The sequence below is a fragment of the Strix uralensis genome, chromosome 38, assembly GCF_047716275.1.
Source record: "Strix uralensis isolate ZFMK-TIS-50842 chromosome 38, bStrUra1, whole genome shotgun sequence".
NCBI classification, from domain to species: Eukaryota; Metazoa; Chordata; class Aves; order Strigiformes; family Strigidae; genus Strix; species Strix uralensis.
The window spans coordinates 1,211,955-1,234,297 of NC_134009.1; the positions used below are offsets into that span (position 1 = coordinate 1,211,955).

General features: G+C 54.1%; 2 protein-coding genes across 2 annotated transcripts; one reads left to right on the top strand and one right to left on the bottom strand.

The window, feature by feature from the left end:
• Positions 1-2,372: 2,372 nt before the first annotated feature.
• LOC141937191 (scavenger receptor cysteine-rich domain-containing group B protein-like) lies at positions 2,373-9,045 on the bottom strand. The gene is made up of 7 exons (XM_074854724.1): positions 8,922-9,045; positions 7,334-7,360; positions 5,922-6,251; positions 5,177-5,506; positions 4,443-4,772; positions 3,563-3,892; positions 2,373-2,674 (listed from the first exon to the last, which is right to left on the bottom strand). The coding sequence occupies exons 1-7, from the start codon at positions 8,950-8,952 to the stop codon at positions 2,640-2,642; spliced, it is 1,413 nt and encodes a 470-aa protein (XP_074710825.1). The 5' UTR covers positions 8,953-9,045; the 3' UTR covers positions 2,373-2,639.
• Positions 9,046-14,877: 5,832 nt separating this feature from the next.
• On the top strand, positions 14,878-20,294 carry LOC141937181 (uncharacterized). The gene is made up of 3 exons (XM_074854705.1): positions 14,878-14,980; positions 16,236-16,441; positions 17,372-20,294. The coding sequence occupies exon 3, from the start codon at positions 17,380-17,382 to the stop codon at positions 19,057-19,059; it is 1,680 nt and encodes a 559-aa protein (XP_074710806.1). The 5' UTR covers positions 14,878-14,980; positions 16,236-16,441; positions 17,372-17,379; the 3' UTR covers positions 19,060-20,294.
• The last annotated feature ends 2,049 nt before the right edge of the window (positions 20,295-22,343 follow it).

The window sequence follows — 22,343 nt, forward strand, 5'->3', positions numbered from 1 at the left end:
AGCACCTCCAACATGCACCCCAGGCTCAACCTTCCACCCGCGGAGTCTCAAACATCCCACACCAACATGTCTTGTCACTGACCCAGGAGCCAAGTTGGTCCCTGATGTAAAACTCCCAGTGCTGGAATCTGGGCCCTTGGTGTGCCAGGGAGCTCAGGGGCAAGGTTGGGGTGGAGGCAGGAGGGGAGCACTTGGCTGGGAAGCAGAAGGCAAGCTGGCTCCATCGCCGGTAAAGGGGGAAGGAGGGTGAGAGCCAAGCTCATGAAGAAAGGCTCGGAGGCAGGGCTGGAAGTGATGCCTCCTGCCTTCATCTTGGAGGTGCATGCGGGAAGTGAGGAGACTCAGAGGAGCCAAACCTTGGCCGACAGAAAAGCCACTGTCGGTACGTCTGGCCAGACGCCACTTCAGCACCCTTCCTCACAAAACCAGACCAGAGGTGGAGAAGAGCAAGGGGAGACCTCTTCCACCGATCTAGAGCCCCAAGGAACATCACTCCGAGCAGGCCCAGTGTATGCAAGGCCTCAGCAAACGTCCCGGGGTGCTGGTGTGGGGCAGGGAGGTCTCCAGGCACAACAAATCCTGCCGAGACATTCCTCGCCAGCAGAGAAGCCCAAGGGGGTGGCCCGGGTGAGAGATGCAGCCACCGTCACCTGCCCCTCATCCACGCAGGGTGTCCACAGGGGCTTGGTGATCGAGATGCACTAATGTGGGTGCTGGCACTGCAGAGCCTCACGGGCTGTGCTGAAAACGCCCTCCGAAGCGGGCTGGGAAGGTGCAGCCTGTCTTCATCATCATCCAGTCCAGAACACGCCAGTGGGCTCATGGCCACGCCAAGCGCCGCTCCAGTGTCCAGCCCCCAGCCCTCTGCTCGCCCCCACCTCCTTTTGGCCCCTGGCTTGGAGATTTGCAGCTGCTGCTGCTGCTTCCAAGTCTGCTTCAAGAGCAGCTCTGCCCAGCAAAGCGTCACGGGGACACACATCTTTCGGAAGGAGCGGTTGGGTTGATGTTGGGGAGCGGGACGGAAATCTCATTTCTAAATATAAGAGCCGCTGCTGCGCGCACGAAGGAGTGGTCTGGCCAAGCAATAGTGTGGTCGACTTCTGAGCATGCAGAGCGTGCAGGAGGCGACTACCTCGCTGCTGAGAGAGCAGACGTGGGGAAGGGAGGGCTTTTTTTAGAGCAAGGTCACTCGAGGCCCAGCAGCTGCAGCAAGGAGCAGTGGCTGAGCTGAGCTGCGCTGGTGCTGAGCCCAGCTGAGCCCATCCTGTGCGGTGGGATCCACTGTCCTCTAAGGGGAGATCCCGAGAAGCCGGGCTCCTGAAGACCCCTTGCAAAGCCATGAGCATCCCCCTGCACTCACAGGCGGGTGGGTGTGGGGTGCAGGGGCCAGGCACAACCCCCTGCCTTGGACCTGGCCAGGGGCTGGTGGGCTCAGCCACCCTCACTCGGCACTTTTCCAGGCCACCTCTGCCAGGGCGATGCCAGCAGGGAGGGGAACCCATGTTCTAAAAAATGTAATATGCTCTTCTATTTCTTGGTTTGTTGCTTTGTTTTTCAGAAAAGGAGAAGGACAGCTTTCAGAAGGGTAAAATAACATTTTTTTTCCTACTCTGCATTTGGTACCACACACTATTCTTTTAACCATACGCTGAAAGATGCTTTGCAGGCGACTGTTCTAATAATATAGCGGTGATTTATGCAATTGTGAATACTAGAGCTGGAAAACGCACTCAGAACTTCACATTTGCAAAGATTAATTCCCTATTCCAACTGAAAAGATAATTGAAAAGTTGTTATGTGTACGGGTACACACAGCCTCTCTCTTTATCTATAGTTATATATCTATTAATCTATATGTAGAGAGCATAGATATTTTTAAAAAATATATGCTTCATAACGACATAAAGTGGGAATGTTTGGGCTGCCTGCTAGAATTTGTTTAGCTGAATTGCAGAGAACAAGTTGAAGCTGCAATTATGTAAATATTTCAATACAAAAAGTCATTATAGATTTTTGAGAAAATTAACTGTTTTATTTTGAATGCTAATACTTCTACTGCACTGTCTGTTGTCATTACAAATTATTAGGAAACAAGTCTAAAATTTTGCAAACAAAAGGAGACATCACCATCACCCTTCAGAGACAAGCTTGTGCAATGTTTAATACCCTTCCCAAGGTTCTCATGGCTGCCCTTGTTACTGGCCTGAATGTTAGTGGAGGCAAATGTTTCTCTGCGGATCTAAGATGCTGGTTGGTATAAATATCGATCATGTTCATTACTCACATAAATATTCATCATGTTGGACCAACAGTTGCCTGCTGTGTGTTCAGGCAGCAGAGGCCCATGAGCAATTTATGAGACAGCCAGATGCTCAGTTTTAGGGGCACTTTATTGATACTTTGTGATATTTGCTTTTCAGTGGGAATAATGCGTTGAGGTGAGTTTTCCATCACTGGAGTTATAACCAAGTTTGTAGATCTTTCAAAGGATGGGAGAGAATGGTTTTGCCAAACCCTGGATCCCCTTATGGCACACTGGTGGTTCTGCAATATCCCTGCCCTTTGTCTCCTCAGCTGAATCTTGCTGGCATGTCTTTCTGTGGCAAGATGAGCATGGGCCAGTGGGGCCAGTCGGGCACTCACGGTGCTTCTGGATCCTCCAGTTTCTTGTTAACTGCAGAGAAAGGGGCAAGGTAAAGCACTATCTGCTCCCAGGAACTGTCTGACACCAGAATTGCCTGTTAGAAGCGACAAAGACTGCTCCTGAAGAAGGTCCGCAGGTTGGGTTTTACCCACATATTTGGGGCTGTCAGGAACCCAGCACCTGAGCTTTGGACAGGGCTGTTGGAGCCAGGACAGGACTGTGTGAAGTGCAGACTCCGACCCTGTGGCACAATGCACGACTTGATCCAGAGGACTGCAGCACGTGGTCTTGATGGCATGACCCTGTGCAGCACCCAGGTGAAAGCCAAGACCCTACAGCCCTGCTCCTCCATAATGAAACCAGCCAAAGACCCCCAGGGTTCCTCCCTTCAGCCGTGCAGGGTCTGTCCAACAGGGCATGAGAAGTGAGGAACTCAGCTCCCAAGAGCTTCAGAGAGTCCAACTCAGACATTTACTGAGTATTGATGATGCACCGATACAGATGCATCTCGCCCCAGACGCTGTTGCCCCCACTGATGCTTGTCATTACCTCCTGTCCCGCCCCACTTTCCCTCTTTCTGCCCTTTAGGATCTTCACCCTATACAAAGCCTCCTTGTCAGCATCTCCACAGAGGAATCCATCCCATAGTCAAACTGTCAGCGGTGTGTTTGCCTCTGCTCTGCTGCTGACCCTCTCCCACCACCTGGTCCCATCACATCCATCCTAACCAGATGCTCTATATTCCTTACAGCTCCCTCCTGTATCCACTTCCCTGCCTCCACCAGCATTATCCTGAGCTGGGGGGACCCTTCCTGCCCTGTAATTCCCCTTCTGTACCCTGCAGTCCAGCCTGCTGGCTCTGCTAGAAGAGTCTGGCCCTGTCCCCACACCACTTCAGATGCCACGGTGATGGATTACCTGTACAAGTAACACTGGCATCCTCCCCATGATAGCAGTTGTGTTCACCCCACGGCCTGGCCTGACAGTCAAAGATGCTCTCTTCTGTCCCTTTGCATTCGACATCATCCAGCCAGATGATGTCCGACCCTCGACGATAGTGGGCGCTTCCTGGCGCTGACAGCGGTGATCCGCAGCCCACCTGCTTGCACACCACCTCGGCGTCCTTCATGTCCCAGTGGTCATCACAGATGCTGCCCCACCGGTTCTCGTGGAGCACCTCGACTCTCCCAGCACATTTGTTTGGGCCATCCACAAGCCGGACTGGCCCCACCTCAGGCACGTCCACCTCTGCACCAGTGCCCAAAAAATAAATGTTAAGTCCTACACATCCCACCACCTGTGGAAGGCTTGTCTGCTCAGCAGAGGCTCAGGTGTCTCTGAGCACACCGGAGATATGGAAAGGGCTTCTCTGGGGTGGGAAGGAAGACAGAAAAGCCTGGGAGAGGGGCTGTGGGAAAAGGGCAGGAGGAAGCTTTCCTGGTCTTCATGGATGGCTGCAGGCTCTATTGTCTGTCTGCTTCAAGGAGCCTGCTGATGGTAATCACCCTGCAGCCCAGAGGCGGGACAAGGGACAAGGCAGTCTCAGGTAGGAGAGAATTTAATGCTGCCCCCGGGTCAGCTACATCCACGTGTCCTCCCTGGGTCACTGGGCAAGCACTGCACCCAGGGATGGGATGAGTTAACCACCCGTGTCCCTCTCTTGTTCCCACCAGCAGACACCACAGAGCTGCACTGGGGCTCAGGACCAGTCCTGGTTCAGGCAGGGGGCACGTGTGTGGAGGGATCTGCCCATCCTACTGCCCAGCATGTGCAGGATGGGTGATGGAGGGGGATTTACCTGAGCACTCCACGCTGGCATCTTCCACGTGGTTGCAGATGTTGTCTCCCCACGCCTTCGTCTCACATTCGGTGAGGGACGCTTCTGTCCCCGTGCAGTTCACATCGCTCAGCCAGATCTGGCCCTTCCCTTCCCCGTATTTTGACTCCCGAGGGGCTGATAGTGCTGGCCCACAGCCCAGCTGCCTGCACACAACCTTTGCCTCCCGTAGATCCCACTGGTCATCACAGACAGTCCCCCAGACATCCTTGTGAAGCACCTCGACTCTCCCAGAGCAGCGGCTGGGGCCACCCACCAGGCGGACTGAAGTGGAGATGGTGATCCCCGAGTCTGCAGACACATCCAGAGAGGGCATGCCCAGGTCCATGTGCATTGGTGTGTGTCCCCGCTCTTCCCCAGACATCCCCACCCTGCCCTGCACACAGCACCTTCTCCTCCATAGCTTTCTCCACATATAACATGCGAGAAGCACAATGGCAGGCTTAATCTCAAGCCTGAGCTGAAGAAAAATGGCCACAGAGCACCCCAGTGAGCAAAGAAGAGAGAACCTCCCCGACTGAAGCCTTCTTCTGTGGCATAAGGACCCCAGGCCACCAGCAGGACTGTTAGGTTAGCACCAACTCAGTAGGAGAGTGCTCTGTAGGAACCCTTGCTCCTGTCCAAGGTTGTGCCCACATTGACTGTAAGGACACCCTAACGCATGGCTGGCAAAAGCGGGAGAATGGAAGGATTACCTGAACAAATTGCACTGGCATCTTCCTTGTGGTAACAATTGTGGTCCCCCCATGGCCTCGCTGGGCACTCAGAGAGAGCAGCTTCCACCCCTGTGCAGTTCACATCATCCAGCCAGATGGTGTCAAGTCCTTGTCCAAACTTGCCTCCAATGGGGGCCAGCACCGCATCCCCACAGCCCAGTTGCTTGCACACAACTTGGGCATCATTTATATCCCAGTCGTCATGGCACACAGTGCCCCAAAGTTCTTTATGAAGCACCTCAACCCTCCCAGCACATCGGTTCGGGCCTCCCACCAGCCGGACTGGCCCTGGCTCAGGTATTTCTGTTCCTGCCAAAAACAAATGAGGGAGAAGTTCTGGGACACGTCTCTGTGCCACTGACCACCTAGAGAAAGCAGAATCTCCCACGATGTACCAAAACTGTCTCTGCTCATCCCAAACACCTGTCAAAGGCTCCCTTCCTAAATTCTGGCTTAAGAAGAAAAGTTGAAGGGAAAATATTATCAGCATGGAGGCTGTCAGGGGAGGGAGGGGACTATCTGTGTCCTCTCCCAGCTCTGCAGGTTATTCCAGGTCCAGGAGCTGTGATGCAACTTCTCTGGGTCCAGTAGGGTAGGAAGGTGGAGCTGAACAAAGTCATCCAGCACGCCTGACCTCCTAACTGAATGGGTCAGAAATTGCACCCTGGCTTATCTGAGGCAGAAGGGACAATGTGGCATGAAGTAGAAAACACTTAGAGGTTACCTGAGCACTCCACGCTGGCATCTTCCACGTGGTTGCAGATGTTCTCTCCCCACGGCTTCGCCTCGCATTCAGTGAGGGTCGCTTCTGTCCCTTTGCAGTTCACGTCACTCAGCCAAATTTTGCCATCCCCTTCCCCGTATTTTGACTCCCAAGGGGCTGACAGTGCTGTCCCACAGCCCAGCTGCCTGCACACAACCCTTGCCTCCCGTAGATCCCACTGGTCATCACAGACAGTCCCCCAGACGTCCTCGTGAAGCACCTCGACTCTCCCAGAGCAGCTGTTGGGGCCACCCACCAGACGGATCTCCAGTTTGGCTGTGTTTACATCTTCTGGAGAGAGAAGACACCCCATGGTGAAGGTGTGGAATGAGAAAGAGGGCTTCTTCTGCCCAGTGTGTCTGTCTTTATTGACAAACCGGGGGGAAGAAAAGCCCAGGGTATTCTAGCATCCCAAATCTTTGGTGGTTGGGAACTGGGTTTTGAGCTGGGAATAGCCAAAAGCTGCAGGTGTTTGTGGGACCACAAGTCTGTTCTGAGATACAAATCACAGGGTTCATTTTCAGCTGTAAAAGGAGAGGTATAGCCCCCCTCAAACCTACTCCAGCATTCAGGTTCTGGGTAAATTTCCCCGTAGTTAAGGCCAATGTCTCCCAGCAAATGCTGCTACAAGGACTAGAAGAAGGGTGTAGAGAATTGAGATATTTCTACCCATTCCCCAAGTTGGGTTTGCTCAGCTATTGGCAGTGATTGCTGGGTGTTGTTGTGGGCCTACAGACAATCAGCACTCGGGAGTGGAAAGGACCTACTCAGTCCTGTTCTTGTTGTTGAACCCACCAGGACACACAATCCCTCTCAAAAGCTGGCTCCAGTTGCCAAACCTCCGATCACAACACTGTTTGCCACCCTAATATCAAGAATGAGATCTCTAAGATACCCTGGTTCCTTTGCACGGATCTGGGGTGTAGAGGGAGAAATTCAGGGACTGAAAAGTGCCAGGGTCTGAAACCCTGGAGCACCTCCACACTGGCTCATGGAGCCAAGGGGACACCAGGCATTGCTCCATCTCATGGAGATCAGACCCCAGCATCGAGGATATCCTGATTTATGGTTTAATTTTGCTTAAATGAGCAGCTGTTTTGTCAGTGTTTTGGATCATACTGCTCCTTTCGCCCAGAGATCTCCAGCATGTACCAGCTGCACCTCACAGAGCATACGGGAGGTAAAGAGGCAGGTCTTCTCCATCAGCTAATCAAGAGAATGTGGTTTACAGAGAGAAGATCACTGGCCACAGAAGCAGGTTTCAGACCAAGGTCTCTTGGCCCCAAGCAGCATATTTAAATATCCAGATCAGACACAGCATCATTCTGGATGACACTTTATGATAGCTGTGCGTGCTGACTACAAATACTGACCTGCCAGCAGGACTCCTGCAAGGGAAGCTGAAATAGAAGAAATACGGGATGTTAGTCTGAGTCTCGTGAGATTCAGGACAGCAAAACACCAGGCACGAGACAAGACTCCGTGAGCTCTGTTAGAGCCCATCATTGTTCTGTCTCCCAAACCCAGCTGTCAATGGGCTTTGCCTATCCTAGTGCATGTCCGTGGGACTTTCTTGATAAAGCGATCAGCTAAGGAGACAAAAGCTTAAAAAGCCCAAGTCTACCGGGGAAAAAAAAAATATTGTTTGGGCAGACAATGTGAAAATACCATAACAGAGAAGTTAGGATTCCTCTTGTCCAGATTCAGTCACCTGAAAGTCAGTGTCCAGACAGATTCTATTCTATTCTATTCTATTCTATTCTATTCTATTCTATTCTATTCTATTCTATTCTATTCTATTCTATTCTATTCTATTCTATTCTATTCTATTCTATTCTATTCTATTCTATTCTATTCTATTCTATTCTATTCTATTCTATTCTATTCTATTCTAATATTAGACTAGAGGTCGAGGTAAACGCTGAGAGGGAAAGCCTGAGGAAAACTTGCCAGGATCTGTTTTTCCTGAAAACTCAGGAGAAGGGGACTTTGTGCCCACTGTAGAAGGTCAACAGCAAAGAAGACCTGAACACAAACAAGAATTTCTTCTCCTAAATACAGCAGTTGGGCAAGATCCCAAGCACTAACCAACAGCTTCAGGCAGGGGCAGAACTGCTGGCACCAGGACAAGCATTAGTGTTATTGCCCAGATAAGTATTTTTTCCATCTGTCTTTTTTTTTTTTTTTAGCTACTTTTAAAGTTTATGGGTTGAGATGCCTAATGGTTATCCCCTTTCTCTGTAAATTCCAGTTGCATTCAGGTAACATATCATCTTGGGAGCCTGAAGTGCCTGTCCACGTACCAGAGCCACCGAGCATACTCAGTGCCTCTGCCCATTGCCACCAGGTCTGGCCTTATCCCTGATGCATGGGAAAAGGAAGATTTAAGGAAGAATTTTTTTATAACGAGGATGGTGACTCACAGGAACAGGCTGCCCAGGGGGGTGGTAGATGCCCCGCCCCTGGAAACATTCAAGGTCGGGTTGGATGGGGCTCTGAGAAACCTGACCTAGTTGAAGATGCTCGTTGCAGGGGGTTTGGACTAGACAACCTCAAAGGTCCCTTCCAACCCAAACCATTCTGTGATTCTATGAACCCACAGAGACTAGGAACCCACAGGAGAGAAACAGGGGCAGGGAACTCCACCTTGTGTGCTGCTGTCTTTGCTCATGAGGGATGGGATTCAGTTCCTGGATGACACACTTCTCAAGGTGTCTAGGTATTGGTGGGGCAGCACCCAGCTGTCCACCTGTGGCTGTCTAGTGACATCTGAGGGGATCTGAGTGTCCACACTCAGCTATCAGACATGGATCAAATACCACCAATTGCATCTCAGTTCCTTCCAATGTCCCATTTGCTTTGTGCCATGGGCTGTAGAAGAAGCAATAGTGGAAGAGGAGAACCATTGGCAAAGAGATGCCAAGCCAAAAGCAAAGCAAAAAAAAATCCCACCTCACTTACCCCAGAGACATGCCAGGAGGACAAGCCTCATGTTGGTGGCAAAGATACTGTGCACTCGTCGTCTCCACGGGAGAGGAGGGCAGGGAGGAGGCAGGACATGCACCCAAGGGACTGGCTATTTGAGAAGTCTCCCTTGTCGCGGCTCCTCCCCTCCACCCCAAAAACCTCCCTCCGTTCCCCGTGGCAGGTGCCCAGCAAGTACGAGAAGCCAAGCCTCTGCCAGGAAGTGACTCTTGTGCCATGCGCATCACGTAAGCCGCGGGATTGTGAAAGTGAGCTGTTTCGGCAACCTGCTGAGCAAATAAGTCCTCTCAGGACAGTCAGTTCTGGAGCATCAGTTGCAGGGATGGGGGGAGACAGGGTTTTGCAAGTTGCCTTCCAGGACTGGCTTGAGGCAGCTGCAGGAATAGGTCAGTGCCCAGGCTTAGCTGGGAAGATGGGTATGACCCCATGCTGCTAACACAGCACGAGAAGATGTAAGAAACCTTTTCCCCTGCTGAAAGCGGCGTCTTCCAAACCTGATAGTTTTTTCCAGATTTTCTCCCATGTTTGTCCCAAGAGACAGGAAGTCTCCATGAAATTTGGTTGCAAGGTTTGTGTGTGTTCACAATCCAGTTAATTTTCAGTTGGTGTGAGACTTCCTCCTGGTCTTGACAAAGTCAGATGTGCAAGCCGCAGGATGCTGTCCCTGGATGGGACAGCCAAGCCCACTGGTCCCCTGTGAGGCTGAATCACCCAGACAGTCACACGGCTGAGCAGAGGTATGATGCTGCTGCCGCTGGGGGTGGGATCTACCTTGTGCCAACTTCTCCATCTGGAAAAATGCATTTAGACACCTTGTATGCTCAGCAGAGACCATCAAGCACTCCTAGAAGGCAGTTGCAGTTGGGTGTCAGATTCAGACACCCATACTGGAGATGGCTAAGGGGGAAGATGCCCCAGGGCGGGCTGATGAGGTGGATATCCTAAAGGGAAGGAGATGTGATGCTAGGAGAATTGCACCGTGCCCTCCACTACTCAGCAAAACCCTCAACCCCCTCTTTGCATTTGCACTAGCCATCTGGGCAAGGTGGGCCCACAGGACCATAGCTCAGCATCGTCTCTAGGAACCTCAGAGGCAGGTGCAAAACAGCTCAGCTGAACACACAGAAAATATACTTTACCGCTGAACGACCAAAAAATTAACACACAGGAATATCTTTCATCCAAGGGAGTGTGTGTTGGACAGAAAAGAGTTTGCGCAGCTCTGAGGAACTCCTCTTCTTAGACTGTACAAACCAGGGACTACTTGCAACACCTCCTTTGTCTTCCCCATGCCAAGGAAGAGTGTGGAGATACCCTCTGGAGATGACAGACAAGGAGAGAACACCCCTGGCAGAAATGGAGAGTAGGAGTGGGTGACAACTCACAGGGAAGATGAATGAGGGTAGGAGTAGCAAGTCTTTTCTTTGCAACAGCTGGTCCAGCAGATGAAAACTGAAAGTGATGGGCCAGAAAATCAGGCCTGAATAAATACAAATCTCAGCCTGTGGAGGACCATGGCCTTCTCAAAGACACGCATCAGTCCACATTAAAGTCAGGTCCATATTAAATTCAGTATCAAAGCTGTGTATGGTGGAAGAGAGCATTGCATCCAACTGAGAGCAGATGAATCACAGAATAGTTTGGGTTGGAAGGGACCTTTAAAGGTCATCTAGTCCAACCCCACTGCCATAAGCAGGGACATCTTCAACTAGGTCAGGTTGCTCAGAGCCCCATCCAGCCTGGCCTGGAATGTTTTGGGTTGACCCAGTGCTGATGGATCTGGTGGAGTTGAGAACGGTCAGCGTGAGGTTCATGGTTGGACTGGATGATCTTCAAGGTCTTTTCCAACCGAGATGACTCTGTGATTCTGTTTCCAGGGATGGCACATCTACCACCTGTCTCGGCAACCTGTTCCAGCGTCTCACCATTCTCACCGTAAAAACGTTCTTCCTTATATCTAGTCTGAATCTCTCCTCTTTTAGTTTAAAACTGTTACCCCTTGTCCTATCGCAACAGGCCCTACTAACAGGTTTGTCCCCATCTTTCTTATAAGCTCCCTTTAAGTATTGAAAGTCCGCAATAAGGTTTCCCCAGACCCTTCCCTTCTCCAGGCTGAACAACCCCAACTCTCTCAGCCTTTCCTCACAGGAGAGAATACAGATGAGCTCTGTACTTTAGCATTTGAAGACTGCTCTCATCTGTTTGCTTAGTTTTCAGTTTTGCCCACTGAGGACATTTTCAATCTCTCCATCTCTGTCCTGTTTTCCGTGCTTAGATAACTTACTGCCTCCCTTTTGGCTAGTCTCCAGGAAGCCAACAGTTGGCCAACACCCTTCTTGAAAGCTGCTGCACACTCCCAGCCACTGCTGTGCAGCAGAGACCTCAGGACTCCTGGGAAAAGATGACAGTCACACAGACATCTCGTATGCGAGAGGACCCCCTGTTCCAGAAGTCTCAGGTGAGGTTTGCTTTTTTCGCAATACCCAAGGCTTGCTGAGCTACAGCCAGTTGTGCTTTGATACTGATCCTTGGGTTCTTCCCGCTTGCCGTGAGTCCAGCCAGTAATTCCTGGTTTGTATTTGTACAGTTGATTACTCACTTGATAGTTAATCCCAACAAACCCGTGTTCATTGATAAGACTTTGCATCTTATCTTCTAGGTGGCTACAAATAGAAGTATTGCCTTTGTGCTCAATGTTTTTCCAGGAACTGAATGTAGGCCAAATCCTCTAAAATTCAGGCAGGGGAGACGAGCAGGGCAGATTGCCCTCTGTGTCAATGACCAGCTGTAGTGCATGGAGCTCTGCCTGGGGATGGATGAGGAGCCAGCCGAGAGCTTATGGTCAGGAGTAAAGGGAAGGTAGAGACAGGAGACACTACAGTGAGGGTCTGCTCCAGGCCACCCGACCAGGTAGACCCAGTGGATGAGGCCCTCTATAGACAGAGAGGAGCAGGGCCACGTCCACAAGCCCTGGTCCTCATAGGGAACTTCAGTCACCCTGACATCTGTTGGAAGGACAACACTGAAGGGCATAAGCAATCCAGGAGGTTCCTGGAATGTGTTGATGAGAACTTCATTTTCAAAGTGATAGAGGAGTCAACGAGGAGAGGTGCTATGCTGGACCTTGTTCTCACCAACAAGGAGGGGCTGGGGTGAGGGGGGAAGCTCAAGGTCAGCCTTCGCTGCAGTGACCATGAAATGGTGAAGTTCAAGATCCTTAAGGCATCAAGGAGGGATCACAGCAAGTTCACTACCCTGGACTTCAGGAAAGCAGACTTCGGCCTCTTCAGGGATCTGCTTGGCAGAGTAACACAGAATAAAGCCCTGGAGGCAAGAGGGGCCCAAGGAAACTGGTTCCTATTCAAGGATCATCTCCTCCAATCTCAGGAGTGATGCGTCCTGACAAAAAGGAAGTTCAGTAAGAACCTGGTTGGTGTTTGCAGAGTGTTTGAGAAGTAAATATTGGCTTTGGGGCATAGGACAGTTGGTTTTTAAGACAGCCAACTAAAGCAGCAATTTCCCTTTCATCCTGCTTTGTTTTTCAAGCAAACAGGAGAGAAAATAGGATTAAGAAATATTTAAACACTTCAAAGAGGAATGTGAACCCACTCCCATAGGAGGTTAGCAGTGGAAGCAGGGAAATTGAATTAACCCTTGGGACTACCCACCACCTTCCTTGCTTTGAGTTAAGAAACAAGTTAAGCAAAACTAAAAACTACAAGGAAAATCTCGGAATATTACCATTTTTTTTTCCCTTTGCAATCCGTGCGGGTATCTACATTCTTCAGAACAGACCTAAAAGAAATCTATCTGGTCTTTCATAATCACAGTTAATAAATAACTGTACGCTTGTCTACCTCTAAAAAGTAGGTATACTAGCCTAAGTAATTATTAAATTAATTATTAAAAGTAATTAATTATTAAAAATAATTAAAAATAATTAGATAACAAATATGTTTGTAAACACCTTGGCGTGGATGAACTGTTAGCTAAAAAATGGCATCATCTGTATTTTAGAAATACATATTTCATCATATTAAAAGGTTTTAAAACTTTATAAGCAGTGTTTGGTTAGTTAAGATACAGAGAAAACCAGAAATGAATATATTCAGTTTTAGAAATTTTTAAGTTTTCTCATTAAAAAAACCCATCCATGCTACTGGGGAAAAAAGAAAATAAAAAGAAAAGGAAAAAAAAAAAGCAAAGAAAGTATTTTAAACTGCAGCCAGGGCATTTAAGTTAAACTTCAAGGAAAAGCTTGTAATTATAAAGATTGCCAAGTATTAAAAATATTAACATGGAACAATTCCAAATCAAACTTGTCATGTCAGAATTAATAGCAATTAGATAATATTTAAAAGCTAAGAATGAAGGAACGCATGCTATCCTAACACAGTGATGAGGTGTGAATAGAATAAATTAATTTCTTCAGCGCTAAGGTTTTAGAAAGAAACCTGAAACTTACTCAAACCAGAATCCACAGCAATTTAGAATGAATTAGTTAATTAATTAAAGTTATCACTTCAGAATTAATTAAAGTAGTACTAGAGGAGTGAAGCCTCATTGAAGAAAACCCATTTGTGCTGAAGTGGGACAGAAATCAAACACATCACGCTTTCCAGGAGCCTGGGCAATTCCTCCGCTGCTGCAGATCCCATGGGACATCGTCCCCAGTTGGATGGAAAATTAGAAATAAATAAATAAAGCAGCAAAAATATCAATATCCATTTTGCACCAGTTTTTTTTCAGATCTCGCCTGGATGGGATGAGCTGGTTAAACACACAGGACAGGCACTGAATGGTTAATCAAAGATCCAGATAGCCAACGGGTTTGTCTTGGGATCGGTCAAGCTTTGGGTCTCCTCTGGAGGCGTCTGCAGTGCTGGTGGAGGGTGGGGAGCAGCAGCGTGTCCTGCGGGGGTTATGGGGAGCAGCAGCGTGTCCTGCGGGGGTTATGGGGAGCAGCAGTGTGTCCTGAAGGGATTATGGGGAGCAGCAGCGTGTCCTGCGGGGGTTATGGGGAGCAGCAGCGTGTTCGGAAGGGATTATGGGGAGCAGCAGCGTGTCCTGAGGGGATTATGGGAAGCAGCAGCGTGTCCTGAGGGGGTTATGGGGAGCAGCAGCGTGTCCTGAGGGGGTTATGGGGAGCAGCAGGCCCCGTGGGGAGGCGATTCCTGTCCTTCCCTGCTGAACATCGAGAGAATGTGGCAGCTTTTATGTGCCTGAAAGGTGCAGCCCTGCAGGCTGGTTGGCACGATGGGCCTCTGTTGGGAGGGACCTCAAGGAGGTCCATGCCACCAGGTCACCATGCCTCAAGCTCCCCCAGTTTCCCCAAACCAAGTCCTGGGGATCCCGAGGAGGCATTGCTCATCTGGGTTGATTGCGCTTCCAAGGACCTCCTTCACCTCCTCTGACTGTGGTTATTTGCCACCTAGGTTTGGGGTTTTTTCTATTTTTATTTTTTGAGATGCGGTGTCTTTTCACCCAGCTCCTGCATGTCTTTTCTTTCCCTGCCCAGTGCAGTTTGTGCTTTGCCTCTTGGCGAGCTGAGGTCAAAGCACTGCGCCACCCCTGGCTCCCTGGGCAGGTCTCTGGGCTCCCCCGGTACCCCCGCAGGGCTGAGGGGGTGTCCGCGCTCCGGGGGGACCCCGAGCCCCCGGTACCGAACGGCGCGGGGCGGCGGGAGCGTCTCGGGGCGTCCCCCCGGGGAAGCCCAAAGGGCCCTTTGGGTCAGCGGGGGGACCCAGAGCACGAACGCTGGGGCTGGATGCCCCGCGCCCACCTGCATGTCCCCGCGCCCACGGGCGCTCCGGCCGTTCCCTTCCCGCCCCATTTCTGTTCCCCCGCGCTCCCCCTGCCCCGCCCCGGAAGTGACGTCGCCGCGCAGCGCGAGCGCGGCCGGAAGCGGCTCCGGGGGAGGTGCTGGGCTCCGGCACCGGCCGGGGCTGAGGGGCGGCGGCGGCGGCGGTGGCGGTGGGGGGCGCTGCGGGGCGCTGCCGGCGGTGGGGGGCGCCGCCGGGGGGCGCCGCCGCCTGGTGAGCGCGGGGGGACGGGGTCGGCAGAACCGGCGGAAGGGGGGAACGGGCCGCGCCAGCCCCTCCCCCGCGGGGAGGGGGCGAGCTGGGAGGATCCACCGGGATGCTGGGCCGGGGTCAGGGAACGGTGGTTCCGGGAGGGGAGGTGTTAGGGAACGGCTTGGGATCCGCGGTGACAGCGGGGAGGGGCTGGTTGATACTGGGGGGGACTGGGGAGTGCTGGGACAGGGACTGGTTACAATGGGGTGGGGGACGAGATGAGATGGGAGCGCCCGTGTGCATACTGGGAGGGAACTGGGGCATATTGGGATGGGGAGGTTGTAATGGGGGGATGGAAGGGATGAGATGGGGGGGACTGGGGCATGCTGGGGTGGTCTCGTTGGAATGGGGTGGGGAAGGGCAGTGAGATGAGGGGGTCTGGTTGATCCTGTTGGGGACTGAGGCATACTGGAGTGTTCTGGTTGGAATGGGGAAAGGGGAGGTCAGTGGGATGAGAGGCTCTGATACTGGGAGGGACTGGGACATGCTGGGAGGGTGTGCTTGTAATGGTGGGCAGGAGGCCAATGAGATGAGACCGTCTGGTTGATACTCGGGGCAACTGGGGCATACTGGGGCACACTGGGGGTGTCTGGTTGTAGTGGGGGTGAGGGAAGGGATGAATTGAGGGGTCTGGTTAATATTGGGAGGGGTTGGGGTGTACTGGGAGGGTCTGGTTGTAACAGAGGGGAGGGAACAGATGAGAGGGTCTGTTTGATACTGGGGGGACTGCGGCATACTGGAAGGTCCTGGTTGTAATGGGTTTTGGGAGGGGAATGTGATGGGAGTGTCTGGGTGATACCAGGGGAGACTGGGACATGCTGGGAGGGCTTGTGGTGTTCTTGGGGTGGGAGGGGATATCAGGCTGCGCAGGGAGGATCCTTGTTGATACTGGGGTAGGACTGGGCCATGCTGGGAGTATCTGGGCTGTTCTGGGGTGGAAAAGGGGTGATGACCTGGGCTGCGTGGGGACTCCTGGCCATCCCACAGGTGCTGGGGATGCTGGATGGGCTGGGGGCGTCACTGATGCTGTGGCGGGGGGTGAAAAAAATCATGTATTTTTGGCCCAGCAGCTCCTACACAGTTGCAGTTGGAGCCTTTTGCGCTGCTGCAAATTCCTCTGTTGCTGCCCGCTGCCACTTCGCTCCCACACCAGCCCCGTCCTTCCACTGAAATTATTCTTTTTCCCTTCCTGACATATTTTCTCACTTTTATTTAGAGCCTGCGGCAGCAATTCCTTCACGGCTACGCGTGATGCACCCAGCTCTTGCTCCGCGGGTAGGACCGGTCGTCCTGATCAGTTCCATGACTGAAATGGCAACTCGCCATCGCCCCGTCTTCGCCAAAGCTGTTTTCACAGGGGTTTGGCTTCGCCGTGGCGCTGCCTGCTCGGGGAATACCTCTTCTGCTGTGTTTTAGGAACACGTAAGGTTTTTTGGGACCCTCGTGGTTGCCTGTCTTGGGCTGAACCCCCCAGATCTTCTCTGCTTTGCCACGTAGAAGCTCCGCTCTGGCAGACGTTTTCTGTTTTTTCCCCCAAATATGTTGCCTTGCTGCCCTTGTGCTTTTCTTGCTTTGCCTCTTTCTGTTCCTTTGGCTCGCAAGGTCTGCGAGTGCTGCCTGTACACTTTAATCCCTTCCCCGAGAGCAGACCCCTCCAAAACCCCTGGTTTAAACCAACCAGCGGTGGATGGAGCTTGGAAAAACACCGGCCTAAGAGAGGAGCATTTGCTGAGAAAGGGATCTGAAAAACCACCCCAATACGCTCCACAGCCGAGTTGTGCTGTTGAATCCCCAGGAGCTGGGGGCTGAATCCCTGTTTGCCTGTGCCCGAGACACGGCCGACAGCTCCCTGTTGCAGACAAGGGGTCACGTAAGCACCCGGGGACACCAAGCACCCTCCGAGGAGCTTTCCAGACTGGAAGCTGCCGGCCAGCCCGTGTGGCCTTTGATGGTTGGGGCTGGTCCCTCGGCTGTTGCTCTGACCAGGTAACTATGAGCCAGCCCTGCAAGGAAGTGAATCCCTTCCTGCTATGAATAGCACCTGCTTTTGGGTGCTAGTAACAGGCTTATGGGTAAAATGGCTTTTAAGCGCCGATCTGGGCCGTTTCTCTGGTGCTAGGTCTGCCTGTCACCCCGGTCCCTGGAAGGGGAAAGGGATTGGTGATGCCAGGTTTTGCAAACTCTCTGTAGTGTCTGCATCTGCCTCCTTCTCCCCCTCCATTCCTGTATAACTGAATCTCTGACCTCCCTCTGCGCTGCTGCCACCACATCCTCATCTTCACACCTCCTCCCTCACCGTCTTGCTCCAGCCTGTTGCTCCTCTCACGCTCTTTCTTTTTCTCATTTTTGCAGGGGCTGCCATGGACGGGCAGCCAAGTCCTCCAGCCTGTGAGTGTCCCTTTTCCCAGAGGCTCTCCCTGCTTTCCGAAAGAGATGGTCCTGAAGGTGAAGAAGAGCAGGAGGAGGCTCAGGAGAAAGATGCAGCCGGGACACAGCCGAGGGAAGAGCTGGGGGAAGGCTCCCCGGTGCAGCTCGGACAAGCTTCTCCACGCCGCTTGGGACGGTGCTGCCGTGGGCAGGGCTCCCTCACCCCTCGGGGTGCAGGCAGGCCCTGCCAGAAGACTGATGAGGACGAGGGGGCTTCCCTGTGCCACCAGGCGCCGGGGGAGCTGCGGCCATGCCGGCGGAAGCACCGGTTGTGCCTAAAGCCTGAGGCAAGCCGCGTCCCCGCATCCCCAGGACGGGGGGAGAGCACCGAAGAGCCGGGACCTTCCCGGGGGAAGAGGCTGCGGTTGATCTGGGGCCGTACAGGCGACTTCAGACAGAGGGTGATGGAGAATGGGCTGGAGGAGGTGCCACGGAGCAGTGAGGAAGAGGAGGAGGAGAGAGGGTCTCGGCCCTGTTCCCCCGAGCTGCCCCTTCCCGGCGATGTCCGTCCCAAGCCGGACTTTGTGCAGCTGATCGACGAGCGTGGCATCTACTCCACTGCCAAGCTGGTGCTGGGGAGCGCGGTGGGCGAGCTGGAGGAGGCGGCGACGGGGCTGCCAGCCCACTCGAAGCGGGGAGCGAGCAGCGTCGGCGAGCTGGAGATCCGTGAGGTGATCGTGGACGAGAAGCCCTTCCAGTGTGGCGTCTGCGAGAAGGCCTTCAAGCGGGCCTGGGAGCTCTTCAGCCACGAGGTGGTACACAACGAGGAGCGGCCCTTCCGCTGCGACCTCTGCCAGGCCTCCTTCAAGCGCCACTCGGACTTCAAAAGCCACCGGCTGGTTCACACGGAGGAACGGCCCTTCCGCTGCGAGCTCTGCGGCAAGCGCTTCAAGCGTTCCTCCAACCTCCAGGAGCACCGGCGCATCCACAGCGGCGAGCGTCCCTTCCGCTGCCCCCGCTGCGCCAAGAGCTTCAAGACCCCCTACGAGCTGCAGCGCCACGCGCTCACCCACTGCGCCGAGAAGCCCTTCAAGTGCGCCGACTGCGGGAAGGACTTCCCCACCTCCAACGCCCTGCTCCTCCACCAGCGCCAGCACTGCGATGACAAGCCCCACGTCTGTGGGGTCTGCGGTAAGAAGTTCACCTACGGGCACAGCCTCAAGGTGCACGAGCGGGTGCACACGGGCGATCGTCCCTTCGTCTGCCCACTCTGCGGCAAGGGCTTCAAGCAGTCCAACGCCCTCTCCTCCCACGAGCGGGTGCACACCGGTGAGCGCCCCTTTGTCTGCAAGACCTGCGGGAAGGCCTTCAAGCAGTCGTCCTACCTGGTGATCCACGAGCGGGCGCACACGGGGGAGCGCCCTTACAAGTGCGAGGTGTGCGGGAAGGCCTTTGCCCGGCCCTCCTTGCTCCTGCAGCACCACCGCGTGCACAGCCAGGAGCGGCCCTACAAGTGCAGCTTCTGCCACAAGTTCTTCAAGGACCTGGCCTACCTAGCGGTGCACGAGAAGGTGCACACGGGCGAGACGCCCTACAAGTGCAGCGTCTGCGACAAGGGCTTCGCTCACCCCTCCAACCTGCTGCAGCACCAGCGCGTGCACCGCGACGGCTGAGCCCCGGCGCGGCAAGCGCAGCCACGGCGTTGGCAGCCTGTGGCGGCCATAAGGATGCCGCCACCAACAGCAGATGGGCTCCAGGCTGGGGGACCCGTTACACGTGCCCAAAGAATGGCGCGGACCCCCAAAACGCTGCGGCGCTTCTGAGCCGCAGCCCTTCGCTGAACCTGGACCCACGCCGTGCTCTCCTCCTTCCTCCGTGGGGGTGATCCCAGCAGGACGCTCCCCGAGCCCATGGGCTGGGGTAGCTGCAAGCTCCTGGCGGGCGTGCCGTGGCTCGTGGCGTGCTGTGGCTCATGGTGTGCCGTGGCTTGTGCCATGGCTCGTGGTGTGCCGTCGCTCGTGCCGTGGCTCGTGGCATGCCGTGGCTCGTGGCTTGTGGCGTGCCGTGGCTCGTGGCACAGCGCTGGTGGGCAGACAGGAGCCCTCCTCTTTGCCCTGTGCAAGGAGGAGGGCTGAGACCCCCTCAAGTCATCCCAAGGTCTCCCTCCCCAGTCATCCCAGTGAGCATGGCTCAGCCGGGGCTGGGGGCTCCCAGGGAGTCGGGGCACACTGTTGCCTGCAGTAGGGGACAGACTTGCGTGTCTTTTTGGCGGGGGGAGATACGATGATGGTATGGGTAGCAAGAAGGATCACAGGGAAGAGTGAGGAGCAGGCACCTCCCTTTCCCCCGAAACCTCTTTGGGTTCACGTGTCCCGTCCATATCTCATGCTGCTGCTAATGACGTGGTTAATCACCCCCTTTTTTTCCGCCCCAGGGTGCTGGCAGGACTGGTAGGGAGCAGAAGAAAGGGGGGGGACGTGCTGCTGCCGTCCACTTTGGGAGCCTCAGCAAGTGATGCCCAGTGCTGTAAGTTCTCCAACCGCTCCTGGGACTTTCCAGGCAGGAACCTGGATGGGGTACGGGCAAGCAAGTCATGACCAGCCCCCTGCATCCTCTTCCTCCTCTTGCTTCCCGGAGCTGCCCCCGCGCTGCTGCTGGAGCCTGGATTTGTCCCCCCATGGCTGGTGGCTGTGTGTGGGGGGTGGCATGCGGACCTTTGTTCTCAGGGGTGAGACAAAACTCTGTCCTCACCTGCGCCGTTGCCCTTGTGTTGTCGCTTGGACTCCCGGAGATCCTGGGTCCCACCCTGTCCCCCCTTTTCGTATGGTCCCTGTAGCGCTGGGAACGGGGGGGTGGGATGTGTGCGCTCCTTGGCGCTCTGCACAGTAATTACAGGATGGTTATTTAATGACGGCTCTGTCTCATCGCCTCCTCCAGCTCACAGCCATGTCTGGCTGGGTCTTGACATGGGCTTTTGGTGCTGGTACATTTCTTGGTGGTCTTACCTCCTTCCCACCCAGTACCTTCCCCCAGCATCCTTCAGATGGGGGTGGGAGGTCACCTGGCATGCGTTGCCAGCAGACGCGGTAAGGAGAGACCCGCCAAATCCAGGGTGTGGGGCGGATCCTGCTTGGCACTGCCAAGCCCGTGCCCCACAGATGGGTGCAGGGTGGGCCGGTAGGGCCGTCTTGGGATCTGGGCTGGTGGATCCCTCTGCAAGGATGCTTGTAGGCCTTCTGGTCCTGTTGGTCTTCTCCCTTGCCCCACAGCTTCCCAGTTTCCTCCCATTTCAGCCCTTGAGACAGGACTGGGGCAGCTCTGGCCTCTTCATAAGTCTGTTCCTGGCCATGGGTCATGAGGTTGTGATTTGATTTTGGGATTGAGCCTGTCCCTGAACGTTCTCTGTAGCCCAGCCAGTGGTGGACATGTGTCAACAGGTTCCCAGATCTGCTTTGTCCGCGTGTCCCTGCGGTGGCAGGGAGGGGGTGTCCAAACAATTGGCAGAGATCTGGGGTTGCATCCAACTGCTGAGGCCATCAGAGATGATCTGGGGTACCCAGCTGGCCCTCAGCTCCTCTTCCAGGAGAGCTCATGTCTCTTATGGTCCCTATGTCCTATATGCCAGCCCCCCAGAGTGTCTGGGGTGCTTGAGGGCATCTCGGCTGGCTCTAGGGAGGTGGTGCTCTTGTGGTTGGACAAGCCCCAGCCTTTGATGGACATCCTGCCTTGTGGGATCTCCAGCCCTGGGCATCCTGGAGGCCAAAGCAAGCTAACCTCCCTGATCTGCATTTCGGGTGGGGAGAGAGGAGCATCTGTGATGGGTCAAGCCCCAGGCTGTCTGCTCCTGGAGATGCCCGTCTTGGAATTACGGCTTTTCTCGTCTGCTGGGATCATGCGTCGCATGATCAAGCGATGGTGGTCACCCAGCAATGGATAAGGTCACCAAACAGTGACCTTATGGCCAGCACCAGCTTGGTAGTTGGCAAGGAAAGGGATGGCCTCACTACTGGAGGAAATTATTACAGGTTTTGTGCTGCTTGGATGTCCTGCAGACCCCCTGCTCCCCTCTCGGCCATGGCCTGAGGGGTGATCTCGTGCTGGCACTGCCCAGCTTTTCCAATCCATCTGGAGGTGTTTGTTCCAGCATCTGGTGAACCCCTGGAGTTTCTCAGGCGGGATCTAGGGGCCAGCTTTACAGGGGCTCATGTGGAGTGTTTTCAGTTTATTTCTGAATGTGATGGAGCCCAAGCAGCCCTGATTTTGCTCTTAATTTGGGAACAGTGCTCTCCAACCCCTCTGAAGCGTCACAGGAAAAAGAAACACGGAAATAACCTTTGGTTCTGTGCCTCTCCCAGTTTTGGGATGTCATTCATCCCGGGGGAAGCTGGAGGGAGGATCAGGCACAGTGTACCCACGCTTACTTCAGTCTCTGGCAAGGAAGGCGTCGGTTGCCTGGGCAGGCGCCATCTCCTGCTGTTGGGACCTCAGCTCGCTGGGCCTCCTGGCCTCCCCCCCCCATCCCAGGTGCTTTGGGGGTGCAGCCCTCAGTTTGCGAGCCTGATGGACCCCGAGGCAAGGCTGGGATCGGTGTCCCTCTGCACTGGGATGCTTTTAGGCATGGGGTGCCAGCAGAGAACCACGAGCTACCAGGCAAGGGCACGTCTTGTGCCCCTGTGAACCTCAGCAAGGAGGTTCCCCATGGTTGGGTCCCAAAGGGTGGGTCACAGGTTGGGGGTGTGGGGCAAGGAGAATGGGGCTCTGTGGCTGCCCCAGAACGGATCCAGGGAGGAGGGCTGAGTATCTGGGGCTGCGGGATAAAGCACATTGCAGCTCTGGCATCTGGGGAGGGTCAAGAAATGGGGGACTCGCCTCCATCCAAGGTCTGGGGGAAGCTGTGACAGAGGAGCACAAAAGCAGCTCATGGCCCACACCCCAGCACTCACACCCGTCACACCTA

Coding starts and splice junctions, on each gene's coding strand:
- LOC141937191 (XM_074854724.1), bottom strand. CDS start 8,952: ATGAGGCTTGTCCTCCTGGCATGTCTCTGGG. Junction 6,252..7,333: donor TGCAGGAGTCCTGCTGGCAG/GTCAGTATTTGT, acceptor TTCTCTCTCCAG/AAGATGTAAACACAGCCAAA. Junction 2,675..3,562: donor TGCCAGTGTTACTTGTACAG/GTAATCCATCAC, acceptor CTTTCTCTGCAG/TTAACAAGAAACTGGAGGAT.
- LOC141937181 (XM_074854705.1), top strand. CDS start 17,380: ATGGACGGGCAGCCAAGTCCTCCAGCCTGTGAGTGTCCCTTTTCCCAG.